At 47.6% G+C, this 15,003-nt stretch overlaps 1 protein-coding gene across 1 annotated transcript in view; it reads left to right on the forward strand.

Annotated features, from left to right (window-relative positions):
- Positions 1-15,003, forward strand: part of LOC100124127 (trehalase) — a 34,937-nt gene that overhangs the window by 18,779 nt on the left and 1,155 nt on the right. The window contains exons 8-9 of the mRNA XM_008217561.4: positions 2,300-2,499; positions 13,834-13,981. Of these exons, the coding sequence (XP_008215783.2) occupies positions 2,300-2,499; positions 13,834-13,981 (348 nt within the window). The remainder of the gene's footprint in view (positions 1-2,299; positions 2,500-13,833; positions 13,982-15,003) is intronic.

Consider the following 15,003-nt stretch of genomic DNA (forward strand, 5'->3'; position numbering starts at 1 on the left):
CGCGAAAAAGTTTACTCTTACGTACGAGAGTACAGCGCACTTGAGAGGGCGAAAATGTTTAATTTCGAGCTATTTTAAAAAAAGGAAGCAACGACAACAACTGCGCCTAATTACGCCTGCGCGAAACGCCCTTGTGGCTCTTATAAACCACGAGAGAGTCGCGAAGGACCCGGTATGGAAGGTGAAAGCGAGGAAAAGAGACGGGACGTTAATGAAGAGCAGAGCCATTCGGCGCAAGACAGCCCGCACCGCAGATATTAAATGCATCCTTATAAAAGTTTTTGCTCATCTCTCGCCAAACGATGCTTTACCTAATACGCAGACGAATATAAATGCGCCATCCTTCTCTCTGCCTCGTATACAGCTTCTCGCGCGGATCGACCGTCGTAAAATGACGCGAGCTTGCGCGGAATCGTAAAAGGCGGAGAAGCTATTTCGACTGAAATATAGATGTGAGTGTGCGTGCGTGTATAGATGGATATGGTATTAATAAATATATATCGATGGCTTTCATGCCACGTGATCCAATGGAAAAATAGAAATCATTTCTCCCCTCGGTCCCCGAGCGCCGACGCTCCTTAACTGTTTCGCGATAAAGCTGAAGTTTATAATTTTCTATAACGATCTCGCGCGCGCTCTCGCTCCTTTTACGATATTACGTACAACGTGGCCGATGATGCAATTCTCCTGTTCGTGTCCGTTATATTGAGGATCGCCTCTGGAGAGAGAGAGGTGTATCGCGCTTACATTGGCTTATTGGACTCCGGATGAAAAATCGACTCTCCGGATCCGATTCTCTCGGTATAATAGCGTATAACACTTTACACAAAAGTTAAAAAGTGAGTTGGTACAGAGAAGCTCGATTTCACCGCTGAGAGCTTTCGCACTGTTTGGCGAAGCTTTCGCGTTTAATTAATTTTCCCAACTCGGCCGTGCATACATAAGAAAAAAAACGAGCAGCGCCAGAAAGGAATCAAAGCAACGAGGTGTGTGTTTGTGTGTACTTACGTTATATATCTATGAGCGAGCTTTCTCTCGGCGCCTCCAGAAATACCGGAGCGTCTAAATCATCTTGTCGCGGGTACTCGCATGTGTCACTCAGGAAAGCCGGAGGTGTATACACTCGGAGCTGGAGGGTCGAGAGTAACCGCGCGGTTATTCGAGACGTCGCGATAAATTGGCCGCTTCGCGTGAGGGAACAACGACTTGTATTTATGAACGGATGTTCTGTCCTACGTCCCACGCACACGCGGCTTTGATTAAGCTCCGGTCCTTTTTTTCCTCGGCTAAACGCGTTGCACACCACGCCGCTCTCTGGTTCGTTTGTTTTCCAGCGCAGCGGTGTGCTTCCTGCCTTTTTTCGGCACAGAGAGAACGAGGGAGAAAAGTGAATGCCATTTGCATTCATAATTTTTGCGTCCACGGCGACGAGGGGATATCGGAACTGCACCGCGAGGGGATGCGACGAAAACATACGCTGATGCTCGTTACGCTCACGGGGAGCCTTTTGTTTCAAGGACGCCGTATAATTAGTTTGAGGGGATATTTTTTTCCCTCAACTTCCCGCGAAAATAGAGCAATCCGCGAGCCGTGTGTGTAGAATGAAATTTTTTAATTAGATTCGTGTTTTCCGCGCGCATACGAAATTCCAGCGTGTGTCCGCGTTATTACACTCGCTCTGTGTACGAGCTGGATCGAGCGTAACGTGAAATTACGTTTACCGTCCGATGTTGCACGAGATGACCCATGTAGTATACAAAGGAAGATCATCCTCGAATTTTACGAAAAACCTCGTCGTCTAATTAAGAAGCAGCAGAGAGAGAGAGAGAGAGAGAGAGAGAGAGAGAGAATGAATCTCGAAAAAAAGTATATATAGTAGCACCTCGCTGCGGGCTGTGCTCGAAATTGGCCGTCCGCGCGGTCATTAAGCTAATGGTAACCAGATCTAATCAAGGCGGAAAAGGAGAGGAGAGAGAGAGCCTTATTATACGTAGCGATGACCCCCGGGTGTACGGAGGAATTCGGCAGGGCTCACCGCGACGACGATGCATTACTTATGAAAAATGCCCGTACTTCGTCTTCGAGTATATCCGGCGCAGCGCCGTCAGCTTCTCGAGAAGCTCTCGGAGTTTTTCATTAGAGCTAAGCGCCCCGAAAGCCGCCGGAAAAGAGAGTCGAGCCGTTCGCAAGCTCTCCTCCTCTTCGATCTTTAGCTCTGATATAGCCTCGTTTCTCAGCTTCTCTCATACACTCTGCCACCGCATATTATACATAGACGTATTTATTCGCTGTGTCGTAGGTGGTACCCCGGCCTCGCTGGAAAACAGCAGCCAGCAGTGGGACTTCCCGAACGCCTGGCCGCCGCTGCAATCGATCATCGTCCAGGGCCTGAGGCTGACGAATAACAGGCCGGCTATGGAGACCGCCAGAAACCTGGCTGCCACCTGGCTCAAGGCTAACTACATCGGCTTCAATCGTACCGACAAGATGTACGAGAAGGTCAGTAAGCGCGCGACGAGTGTGTCAATTAGCTTTTCCAATAATCCTTCATCACGAGCCCGTTGATTGCCTCGCGCAGAGCTTTCTTCGTTAGAGGTGTGATTAGTTCGTTGGCACGATGCATTTTTCTTCTTTACACACGTCGAGAGTTGGAACTTTGACGCGTGGTTCGAGAAAAATAAAAGCCGGCGGAAAGCAAAACTGTGGGTATAAGGATGAAAAATGCCGAGAGAGTGTACGTCAGAATCAAGTCGGTTCTGCGGAGCCGCTGAGTCAGCACAAAGAAGCGCTGATGATGCATGGTGTGTGTGTATTTTTCGTCTCGACGGAACTATTCGCTGGAGACTGCTCGGTGAGCTTGCGGAATTTGCTCTCGAGAAATATGCAAACAAATTGCACGCTGCTTTTTCGTCTTTGTAATACCTATATTTTCCTGATTCAACGCCGTGTCGCGGGAAATTACTCGACGCTGTTCGCCTCCTCTGATGGGTGCAATTTCTCTCTCTCTCTCTCTCTCTCTCTCTCTCTCTCTCTCTCTCTCTCTCTCTCTCTCTCTCTCTCTCTCTCTCTCTCTCTCGAGGGCTGGATTTTAGTTAACCGAGCTGTCTCCCGACTGAAACGACGTTAACTGCAGCGAGACGAGTATGATTTTTCGACTGACGGATTGCGCAAATTTTTTAAGAGTCTAGCGCACGCCGCAACTTTGTTGAAAACAAACTTTGTTCGCGAACTGAGCTTCAAAATGTTCATAAACTGTATATTATAAGTGTATACGTATTCAGTATACAAGCGAAACTCGTTAATTCTTGAAAAAATACTTCGTAAAACTTGATGAAAAATAAGCCCGCTTTTGAGAAAGAGCGCTAAAACTTTTTAGGGAGAAAAAAGGCGCGCGCGCTCTGATTAGTCCGTTGAAAATTTAACGAGTTCTGCGTGAATTTTCACGTTGAAAATCGTGTATACAGTTTCCATGGAAAAAAGAAACAGAAAATATTACACCGCGGTGGATGCGCGTACACGAGTTCGCTTCGTGTTCCCGCGTATTATTCGAAAGCTCTCCATTCTTTCAATAGGCGCACCGTAGTCGTAGGCAAAAAATCCGCCTGTAATACGAAGCTGGCCTGGAGGAAAAAGAGGTAAAAAAGCAACACAGTGAGAGAGAGGGTCGATCGGACCAAGCGCGGACTTTTCTCTCACGAGCTTTCGTTCCCCCACTCTCCCTCTCTCGGCGTCGAGAAAAAAAATGCCGAAGCATCGGTCGTCAGCGACGAGTCGCGCAGGAGATTTCGCTCGTTAGCCGGAAGTGTCGCCCGCTAATCCGCCGGTGTTTTCCTTCTCCAGCGCGCGGATAGGCCAAGTTGAGCCGGGGCATAAAAACGCCGAGCCGAAGGATTATTAGGTTCGCGGGCTGACTTAATGGGCCGAGGAGAAAAAAGCAGCAGCAGCAGCAGTTTGATTAATTTATACGGGGACGAGCGAAAAAAGCCGGCATCGAGAGCGTGACTCGTAGCTTTTTTGCGGCGCTCCTTCCTTTTTCCTCTTCGCCCCCGTATCGCTGCAAGCTCGTACGTATGTGTGAATGGCGATATGTGGGTCACGGGGACTCCGCGGCGCGCATTTGACGAGGACGAAATTGATGAGGTGTGCTCGCAAACGGAAAGCGTCGAGAGCTCCTCCCGCGTTATATGCGTGAAGATATAGCGGAGCTTAATTTTAACAGACCGAAGGCGAGTTATTAATTTAACTTTGGGTATAACGAGTTTTACATGGCCCGCGCTCGGGAGAGCTGTAGGTTATTTGCCGCCGTGGTGGTGCGCGCGCGCGCGCGAAATTAGTGTAATAAATTCGATACCCTCTCCGAAAGGTGTAAACTGCGTTGCTGTATGCGCGGCGGCCGAGCGTAGTTGCAGGTGACGTGTTTAACGGGAAGTCGATAATACGATGTTGCAGCCGATGATGAAGTTTGTTGGGCTGCGGTAGGCTGATTTTTTCTCTACCCGATAGAATACGTGACGAGTTATAATCGACGAGTAATTTCGCCGGAGAAAGAAGTCAAATTGCGCGCCGAAGAGAGCAGCGCGTTGGAAAAAAAATTAATAAATCGTAATGAAAGAGCCTCGCTCGAGCGATGGACGGCCGGGCAAAAAAAGATGGAAATCCCGCAGGCAGCGCGAGAAAGTTCCGGTTTAATTAAAATTCTTGCTAAACACGATCCCACTCTAATTAAACACCCTTCGCAAACAGTTCTCTCTCTCTCTCTCTCTCTCTTTCTCTCTTTCCTGCAAGCCTCAACTGCGCCCTCAAGATTTCAAGCTTTTCGAGCATCAGGCGGGTTATCCGAGAGTCTATTTTTTCTCCGGCGCAACCTCGGTCAATTTTAATTTAGCCGCAAGGCGGATAAGGACTCGGCACGCTGCAGTCGCGCCGCGGATATAAGGCAATATAAATCAAGCGAATGACCCGTTTGCTGCGTGTGTAATTGCTCCGCGAGTAGACTGCTCAAAGTGCTTATTAACCCAGATTGTCGGACTGCCGCGCCGCCGTATTCCATCGCTCTGTGTTATACACGTTGGTGTGCGCGAGAACTCGAGAGACGTCTTTGCGACTCGTGCATATGCGTGCGAGAGTGTGTGTGTGTGTGTGTGTGTGTGTACCCTTTCTTCGGCGTAACAAGCTAATTCAAGCTGCTGACGACTGCAGAACACGAGGACTGTTTGATTTGCACTTGTGCCATATTTTTTTTCTCAATTGCAGCAGTTTTTCGCAGTCACTCTCTACGTCGAGAGTGTGTTCGCCGCAGTGATAAAGACTGCGTTTCGTCGGACGGCCGCCGATGATAATCGCGTGTCTATACGGAGACAAAAGTTTCGTTATTGAAGTCGTTTATTAAATTTAGATCCCACTGGAAGGCCGCGGCGCGCATCAAAGCAAAAATTGATCACGAGTCTATATATATTCATCGAAAGTTTCACTGCAGCGGGCAGTTGACAAAGAATTTCCGTACATATATATATAAGTGCCAGGCAAAAAATCGGTTGAATTTCCCTTTAACGTCGCGCGCGAATATAAAGTTCCGCGCGTATCGCGGAGTATAGGCGACTTTTGTAAGAGCTTGCAAAGCTCCGCAGTTATAGAAATAACGTCGGGACAAAGTTTTCAATTAACTTTAAGATATATTCATTCCAAGTTCTAGCCGTGGCTCGCCCTCAGAGCTTTGTGAAACGGCTCCGAGCTATAATACAGTTTGACAAACTCGAAGAGAAAAAAAACGCCAAGGCCTCTCGCGGATGAGAAGCTTTTAATTTGAGAGCTCGTGATTAGCATGTACTCGAGATTTCAGCGGCGCGAAAAAAGTTGGCACGCCCTGGGATGAGAAGCTTGTAAAAATCTGTTCGTCGCGTGCGCTACACGGGTGATTGAAATTAGTGTTCCAATCGTCGCGACACGAGGTCTGAAATTATTCTCTCACTCTTGCATAATTCAAACGCTGTTCTTCCGGCGTCATCGTCATGCAAATTGAAAACCAAGCCAATATTCCCTCATCCGGCGCTCTCTCTCTCTCTCTCTCTCTCTCTATCTCTCTTCTCGAAACTCGATCAGTCGGAGATCGATTATGGACTAAGCCGATCGAAATAACGATCCGCCATCCGCTATCGGTCTTTTTTTCACTCGTCACTTAGCCGACGGCCGACCTTTGTGCTCTCGCAAGCTCCCCTTTCATACGGCCGGGTTCTTTCATAGTCGTGGGCGCTTGCCCTCGAGGCGACGACTCATTTATAGACAGACATCGACGCCGCGCTTTGTTCCTGGGAAGAAGTCGTTTATCGACGTTTCTCTCGGATTAATTATTCCGCGCCTTACGATCGATCGGCAGAAACGCGAATCGGCCTTCTCTGACTTTCAACTTCCTCCGCTGAAATTGCTGCAGCCGAGAATCGTCGGGCTTGAGGCATTGTTTCCGGTTTCCTGCGATTTCCCTCGACATTACTTGATTGATTTATCTTTAACTTTGGATTTACACACCCGGACGCGTTTTTTCTTTCGATATCGAAAATTCGTGAAACTATTACGGAAGCTTATGATTAAATTTGAATACAATTTCGGTTAAAAATCGCAGCGCGGAGAAAGCTCGCTCGTTCCCATTTGCTTTTTCGAAAAAGCCCATTCAATCCGAGTCGGATAACATGTCCCGATTTCAGCCGCAAACTGTGCGCGCGCTCGTCTCTTTTCAAACGTCGAATCAATGGACGAAACAATCTGACGCGTTAGTCGAGCAATCGATCGAAAGCCATCGGTCGCTCCATGCCACGTATGACGCGGACGTGATTCGAACTTTTGCGAAGAAGAGATACACAACGGGTCGTTGCGCGATCGATCAATCTGTCTCCCGACTCTTCCCATACTGCTTCTATACTACCTCGTTGTTCGACCTTGATACAACCTTCCGCGACTTTCGAGCTGTACACATGTTTTGAATTTCACCGAAACTCGTAACGAGTGCGCGCTGAAAGGACTGTTTCAGATACGAGAGTCAATTCCCCGAACGAAAAGCAAGAGGGTCGTCCTCGTCCATCGCTAATTATTTCGTTTGATGGTCATCTGTTCGTCGTCTCTATATAATGTTAAATAGAGAGGCTATTCAATTATTCGCCTCTGACCGTACTGGTGCACAAACGGCCACAGGAAACTCCCCTACTTTGATGCCTGCGAAGTTATTATTTATACCTATTACGGGAGTGAGTGCGAATGGGAATAATTTACGCTCTGCAGCGACGTACTTAGTAAATTGCCACTGGCTATGCACATACACACGCTCAATGGATCGTTATACCATCAAAATCGTGTGCATACGCGCACACACATGTGTGATTTCGGAGAACGATTATTTCGTCAAAATTTATTTTGACATATGATCATCAGTCGAGTCGAATTAAGCCCTCTTGTTTGCAACTCTTGTTTGGTACTTGTACAGGCTCAATGGTTTTTGATTTCGAGGAGTTCGAGCTCGCGAGGAATTAAATTCCAAACGTAAAAGTTGGCGCGAATGCGTTCGCGGAAATTCCGGATCACAGTTGGATCTATTATCTGGAAGTGGAAGATTTTTCTTCGTATGAAAAGCGCGCTCGTGAGCGTCTCTACGAATTATTATTTCCTCGTCCTCTGCAGGCGAAACGTACTTCATCCACTCCATCTTTCTCTTACAGAGAAACGTATAAAGAAGCAGAGTATTTGCATTTCCGAGAAACCTCATCATCCATGCTTTGATTTTCGCGCGCGAATCCACGAGCGATCTATAAGCAGTATAGCATTATGCATACAGTACGGTAGCCTCGCGTAAATCACGGCATCGAATATTATATCCAAATAAATATTCCGCGCGAAATAAATCAGCCGACACCTTACACACAAGGCGGCGGCGGTGTATTTTTAGCCCACGCTTATACTGACCCTTTGCCCATATCAGCGTCGGCTTTTTCGAAACTCTCTCCCTCGCCCGGAATTTATTTTCGCGCCTCACACTCGGCCGAGAAAAAGTATATCACGAGCTAAACGCTGCGTTATAATAAGCGAACAACTTCGGGGTACTTTGGGGCGCTGTCATACGAATGACGCGAGATTTTTCAAGTTTCGCGCGCGTTGGAACTTATTAGCAAATGCAAAATTATCGCGCAAAAAGTTGGAAAACAGCGGCGATAGGAGCAACTATATATGTAGCGTTTCGTTCGCACGGCTCTCTCTCTGTCTCTCTCTCTCTCTCTCTCTCTCTCTCTCTCTCTCTCTCTCTCTCTCTCTCTCTCTCTCCTCTATATACATTAGTTCGCTCTCTTTCTCCCATTTGCCGAACTTTTGCCCAACTGTCATTACTAAAAGCACACATACACGGACACGAACACACGTGCGAATATACGTAATGCAAAAAGATAGAGGAAGAGAGAGAGAGAGAGAGAGAGAGAGAGAGAGAGAGAGAGAGAGAGAGAGAGAGAGAAAGCATGGTTTGATCTCCCGGTAGAAGTTGGCGCGAACTTTCGCGAAAGATATTCTCTATTAGGGCGTAAGAGCGAGTTCATCCTCGACTTTTTCCGCCTCTCTTCCGCGCGCACGTATATACAGTCGATCTTATTTTCCGGACTTCCTTCGAGCTACGCGGATTTTCTTTATGCGAGAGCTAGCGCGTGCGTGTATATCAAAACCGGAAGAAGAGGGAAAAAGCGCTCCGAGAGGATATCGCGCGGGCGATTCTTAGTCCCAGCGCGGCTGAGGCGCATATACATATCGTCGGGGTAGGACGAGAAAAAAATTAAGTGCCACCCGGTAATGTTCCGGAGATTTAACTGCGCGAATCGAGCGGAATAAAATGGGCGATTGATGAGTTTTTACGATGAGCGGCCGGTTGACCCGGAGCTTTTTGTCGAGCTTTCGCGATATTGGTATAATTGCTCACGCGAGAACCGACCGATGTAATAACTGTAAACCATGCGCTAGCGGCCGAGGTAAGAAATTTCCAGGGGATTACACGGAACAAGTGTACGCAGTGGATTAAAATACGACTCGCGCGAAAGCTGCGGGCTGTTTCGCACGCGATAGCGCGAGGCACCTGTTACTCACACCACCAGAGAGTGTAAGGGCACAACGTGTTCAAAAATTATGGTTTCCGATTTATCCCGCGTGGTGGAGCTTTGATCTCCCTGCGCTCGTAATTGAAACGTGCCCGCAAGCTCTCTTTTTTCACTTTTACATAAACTACCCCCGCAGCTCGTGCGCTCTCAATTTACAACGCAGCAAGGCAGGAGGTTTACATAAAGTTTTTACATCGGCGTGGGTGTAACCCAATTTTTCCTCCTCTCTACCGTAAGTGCGTCCGCAAGTTTAAACGCGTTATCGAGTAACGCTGCTGGTCGCATACGGTGGCACTTAAATCCCGCGCCTCTGCATCTACATGAATATTAAATTTACGATCCCGCGGCTTCGGCCTTTCCATTTGCGCTGCGCGCGACTGCATTACACTTCATTATATTCTTCGCGCAAGGTCGCGACGAGGAGGCGTACCAGGCAAAGCCGCCGCACAATAGGTACGAAATTGACCCAGATTGCGGCATCGAGCGAAGATTTCTTGGAGTAGCAATTACTATTCAAATCAGGTATTTAAGTTGCCGCGCGCTGCCACCGCGACACTATACAGCGTATTTACGCGCGCGAGCCTTGAGAAACGCATCCGGTGCCGGCGCTGCAGCTTCTAGCCCATACGTATAAGCCGAGAAGGACCTTAGAAGCGCCATTCGCTCGCGCGCGTTTACTTCCGGCTGATGAATCTGCGTGGAATTATCCGGCAGTTATTTAGCGCGACTTTTCGAGCTTTTTGAGCTTTTGAAAACCGCACGGAGCGAAATTCAATCTCGAATTTTGCGCTCATCCGCGAAACTCCATGCGCCAATTTCCAGGCTCGGACAGCTTCTTTAGCATTTCACCGGCAAGCATATGTATACAGGCGGAGCTTAACTTTTTCACAGGCTCTCTGCACTCGCAACTCTTTAGGAAATTCAAACTGGCGCGGCTCTGATATTTCGCGCCCTTTTGAATTCAATTTAAATTCTTCAACTGGATTAGGCAATGAAACTCGCGAACTACAAGTGCCTCGTTCTACGCGGCAGGAGTTAATACAGCGAACGTGTCTGAACTATATATCTGGTATGCGAAGTAGTCCGTTCTGCTGGCCGGTTGTGCTCATTTTATGGATGAATATATCATGGGTGCAAACTGCGCGCAATAATTTTCACACGAATTATTAGAAGCAGATTTAATTACAATATTGCGTATTCGATTGATCAAGCTTGTCATGAGAATAATCTTCTCTAAATCCACGTTGATTTCACTTTTCATACGAAATTATTCCTTTGACTTCGTGTCATTGTACGAAATTAGGGTTCAAATTTCAAATTAATGCACATAATCCAAACGAGCTTTCATCAAACCATCGAAACGTGCGTGGTATTTTGCGATATTCATTTCTATTCCTCGTCGAACCATGAAATTGTTTCACTACGAACGTGGCAACAATTCGACATTGTATCACATCGACGAAACACGCCAAACTTTAAGCTTTTAATTAATGTTTGCTAACTCGCGCTCTCTAGAACGAAAGCTCATTTTTCTACATCATAATTTCAACGAATCGGGAAAAGCTCGTGGATTATGCGCTCCTCCCCTCATTGCTATTTGCCGGGCTGAAACGCGACGTGCCTCTCGAAATAAATGCCAACGAAAGACGAGCTTTTCTGGATTAGCTTTCCGCGACAATTCTCCACAGGAGAGAATCAGCTGAGGACGCCGGAGGCGCGGCTGTAGGGGGAACTTAATGCTCATTAGCTGGCGGAGATAGAAGTCGCGCTTTCGCAAATGATGAAAGCTCTGCGCTACTCTATACCATCTTCGTCAAAGGTACTCACCGCAGAGAATCTCAATTTCCGGCTCTCTCACTCTCGGTAATACTAATCTCGACTTGCGCGCGCAAGTTAGTAAGCGCACGTACGCCCTGCTATATACAGAGGGATATCCGAGGATATTCAGGAGATAACATTCGCTGACACACGCACGTCGGGCTAACGACAATTTCAAAACAACCGGTAGTCGCAGTTGACGTGCAACAAACGCTCAGTCATCCGACAGACTGAACAGAGTAAATAATGAAACGGATACTGGATAGTCTAGATGCCTATAGGCGTATACATAGAGGCAGCTTGTCTGCAGGATTCACATCCTCGCTGCTGCTATATTTCTCCGCTCGGGCGTCTTGCGCGCATTAGGTAAGCCTCGTTAATCCGCTGTTAGCAGATAGACGCGGATCCGCAAATTGGCAGGCCTGACTGTTATTAGGGACGAGGGCAGCACAATTTTTCCGCTGATTACGTGCGAGTTGGCTGGAATACCGACAAGTTGCTAAACCACTTATAGTACGCAGGTATAGTTTGAACGGTATAGCCTTACATCGACGCGATTTACGCGTGGCTTATACCGCGGCATAGTTCGTCGGTAAAGCCGCGGGCAACAATCTAAATGATAATCGCTATAAGCCGCAACCGTCGCCGCAATGTACACGTAGACGCTTGAAAAATTGCTTCTCGGGATAGCTTTCATTCGTCTCTTGCGTAACGTGATTAAACGTTCAGCATGGCGCGGCGATCTCGAAGCGATCGTCTAATTAAATCCCCGGATAAATTACACGCTAGACGAGCCGATCAGTGTCGCCGGCAGAGACGCGATCGTCAAGCGCAGCTATAACGTCGAGTCAGCCAATAACACGCGGCTGTATTTTTTCTCCCCTGCTGCAAATGTCCGTGACTATAGCGGGAAGAATTCGCGAGTGAATCCGTATGGTGGTCTCTGATTTCGCTCGTAAAATCGAAAGCTGTCTTCTCTCGCGGTCGAGAGCTATGCACTTGCGTTGGATCTCGGTTATACGTTCTTTCAGGAGGACGTGTTATGTGCTCGCGATGATTTACGACAACGAGCACGTCGGCTGCGGGTTTTACACTCGTGACTGAGTGAATATTAGAACAGAAGAAAGAGTAGAACGCGAGACTCGGTGCGGGTTTCTCACGCGCGAATAATCCGAGCTCGCGAAGATTAACCGACAGTCGGCTGGATGGTTTTCAATGCGCTCGAGACAATGGCTCTCGCTGACCAATCGCGCGCTTTCCCTTCATAAATCCTCTGCGTTATGGGCGACGTCGTAAATACCGCGGAGTCGCGCACAATGTAAAGAAGAAAAGTCGCACACATATATCTATACTCACGCGACTGTATCATCAGCAGCCGAGTGTGCAGAGAGAGAGAAATAGAAAAAGCTCCCGCGATAACGATCGCAATTCCGCATCGCGTTCGATCTCTTTTTTTCGCCTGCAGCGGCTGTATTACATTTCCTCCTCACGCGTGTCCCTCCGCACTCTGCAAGAACTTGTAACGCTCGCAATAAGCATATGTGCGTACGATACACAAACACACACGCGCGCGCGTTATGCAAGCTCGACTTGGCATCGCGAGGTCCAGTGAAAAGTTTTCGCGAAATTGCACCGAACGACTTGTGCAGCTATTGCCGCTCTGTAATGGCTTCTGCGTCGTTGATACGCATGTGAAACGTTAAAGATGCTTTATATGGACGGACCCACTGTTGCGCGCGCTTTTTCTTTCATTTGTATTCGCTGCTCTACGCAGTTGTACTTTGTTTGCGCGGAAATCGTGAATCACGCAGTGACGAATGCATAGAGAACCGTATATGCGATGAGATTAATAAAGAGCAAAAGTTTGGGTACTATCGAGAGCCACTCTTGGCAGTTTTTCAACAACCCGATCGCGCGAGCGGGATATGCTCTTATTATAGGCTGCACACGACTACGAATAGCCTTGAAACGTAATATGCGCTCGAGGGTGGAGTGAGGTGAAATTGGTAATTAATTGAAAAGCCGCTGATGGTTTTTCAATCAATCTGAAAAGTTCTGCTTGTGGAAAATGTAATGAACCCTGCGCGTTATTGTTTGCGCCGATGTTGAATTCGATGTGGAACGGCAAGCGAGATAAACTTTCGCGAAATCGAGGCGTCGGAAAGGATCTCGTTTCAATTCAAAAAGTTTTTTCCCTAAGGGGAAAAGCGAAGAGGGAATGTTTTTTCACGGAGAAAATTTCTCTCTCGCACGCGGAGCCAACTGATGAATTAGACACCGGCCATGGGGATTGCAGGAATTCAAAGGCGCCTTCGATAATAGAGAGAGAGAGAGGGGGGGGGGGAGCCATTACGATAATGAAGGAGCAGCTGAATGCTGCGCTTCAAATCGAGATGCCGACTCCAAACGCTTTTTTTTCCTGCTGGGAAAATTTATTCCGCACCGGACGTCCTAATCAAATGCAAGAAAAAGCTCGCAGCTCGCGGAGAAAGATTATAGTTTAGTTTTTATTTTGCTTCACGCGCGCGGCTGACACGCTTTTCCCCTTGTTGCGCACGTGTCGCGCGCGCAAAAAGCTAACCGAATAAATCACTCGCGCGGCGGACCGACAACCGGCACTAAATTCCAATTTACTTTAACCCTTTTCAGCGGCGGCACACACAATCGCGTGCGAGGACATGTTTTCTCGTAACTCGATGCTTTCCCCGCGTAATTCGCTGTTTATTTATTGTGTACGCGAGAATATAGGTGGCGTACCCATAACGCGTAAACGATGTCCAGTCTGCGATCCCGGCTTACCTGCGCGGGAATACGTATTTTCTGTTGTACGAGAAAATAGTACGACGGCGAGCTTACAAAACGAAAAAAAAAGAAAAATAAATCTCTTCTTTATTTGCAGTACGACGCGTTGGAGCCAGGCAAGTTCGGCGGCGGCGGCGAGTACGACGTTCAGGACGGCTTCGGCTGGACGAACGGAGTAGTCCTCGAGTTCCTCGACACATATCCCGATGCCAGATCGACTTTCGAGCCCGTCAAGCCATCGCACGGTAAGTCCCTCTACGCGTATTATATGCGTACATATCAATCCCGTCCCTATAATCCTTCCTCTCGAAACACCGGCTTACACCCCCCAGTTCGGAGAATCAAGAGTTCGATGGCAAGCGATCTCCGCTGTAAGGGGCCGCAGCTAGAGCGGACCAAAAAGGCTGCGCATGACGTATTAGGCACTAAGTAGGAGCGGAGAAGCGAGAGCTAGCTAACTGTCCGTGCGAAAAAGCCCTCTGCACACACAGCGGAGTTCGACTACTGTTCAACCCAGATCTCCTCTTGGCGGATTTTCGGGCGCGACAAGCCGGAAGTGAATTTTTTACCGATGGCCGATGATACTTCTTCTTCCATCTCTCTGTGCTCCTCTCTTCACGTGCACGAGTGCAGGCGAACTTTTGACGCGGCGATTTTTCATTGAATTCGCGTCAGCCCTTACAGCACCTATCGCTCATTTCTGCCTCGACTCGCGACTTTTCTGGCGCGCGCGCGCGCGGATGATCGATCGCCTGTTGTCAGAGTCAACGAATTAAAATTAATTCATAGGACTTCTATGTACGCTGCTCGATAAACTTTTTTTGCCGGGATTTCGTTCTATTTTTTTCTTCTTTTTTTTTGCCGAAAATTGGCCGGACTTTTTCAAGGAAACCTTCGCGTGCAAATAGCGTATAAACGACTGCTCGCAGTTCGAGGACACCCTGCACATTCGCTTGACGCGCAAACCAAACATCGAATTCTGCTTGATATTGGATATCCGCGTAAACAAGCATTTTTCAATAACCGAGTACCAACAACCCTGGTAGAAAATTAACGAGTGAAAACCGTTAAAAAGTTAAGTTTAGTTGACCATTATTATCAAATTTGAATGTAAAAAAATAAAGCAAAATATTGCTAATATTTTAATGATGCGTGTCTATTATACCAACACAGTATTATTTTTAAGTTAAAAATTGTTTTTTCCTTTTTTTCTTGCATTAAATCGTCTGCATGTTTTATTACAAATATTTGGATTTTTCACGATTAC

Source organism: Nasonia vitripennis, chromosome 5 (assembly GCF_009193385.2).
Source record: "Nasonia vitripennis strain AsymCx chromosome 5, Nvit_psr_1.1, whole genome shotgun sequence".
Taxonomy (NCBI): Eukaryota; Metazoa; Arthropoda; class Insecta; order Hymenoptera; family Pteromalidae; genus Nasonia; species Nasonia vitripennis.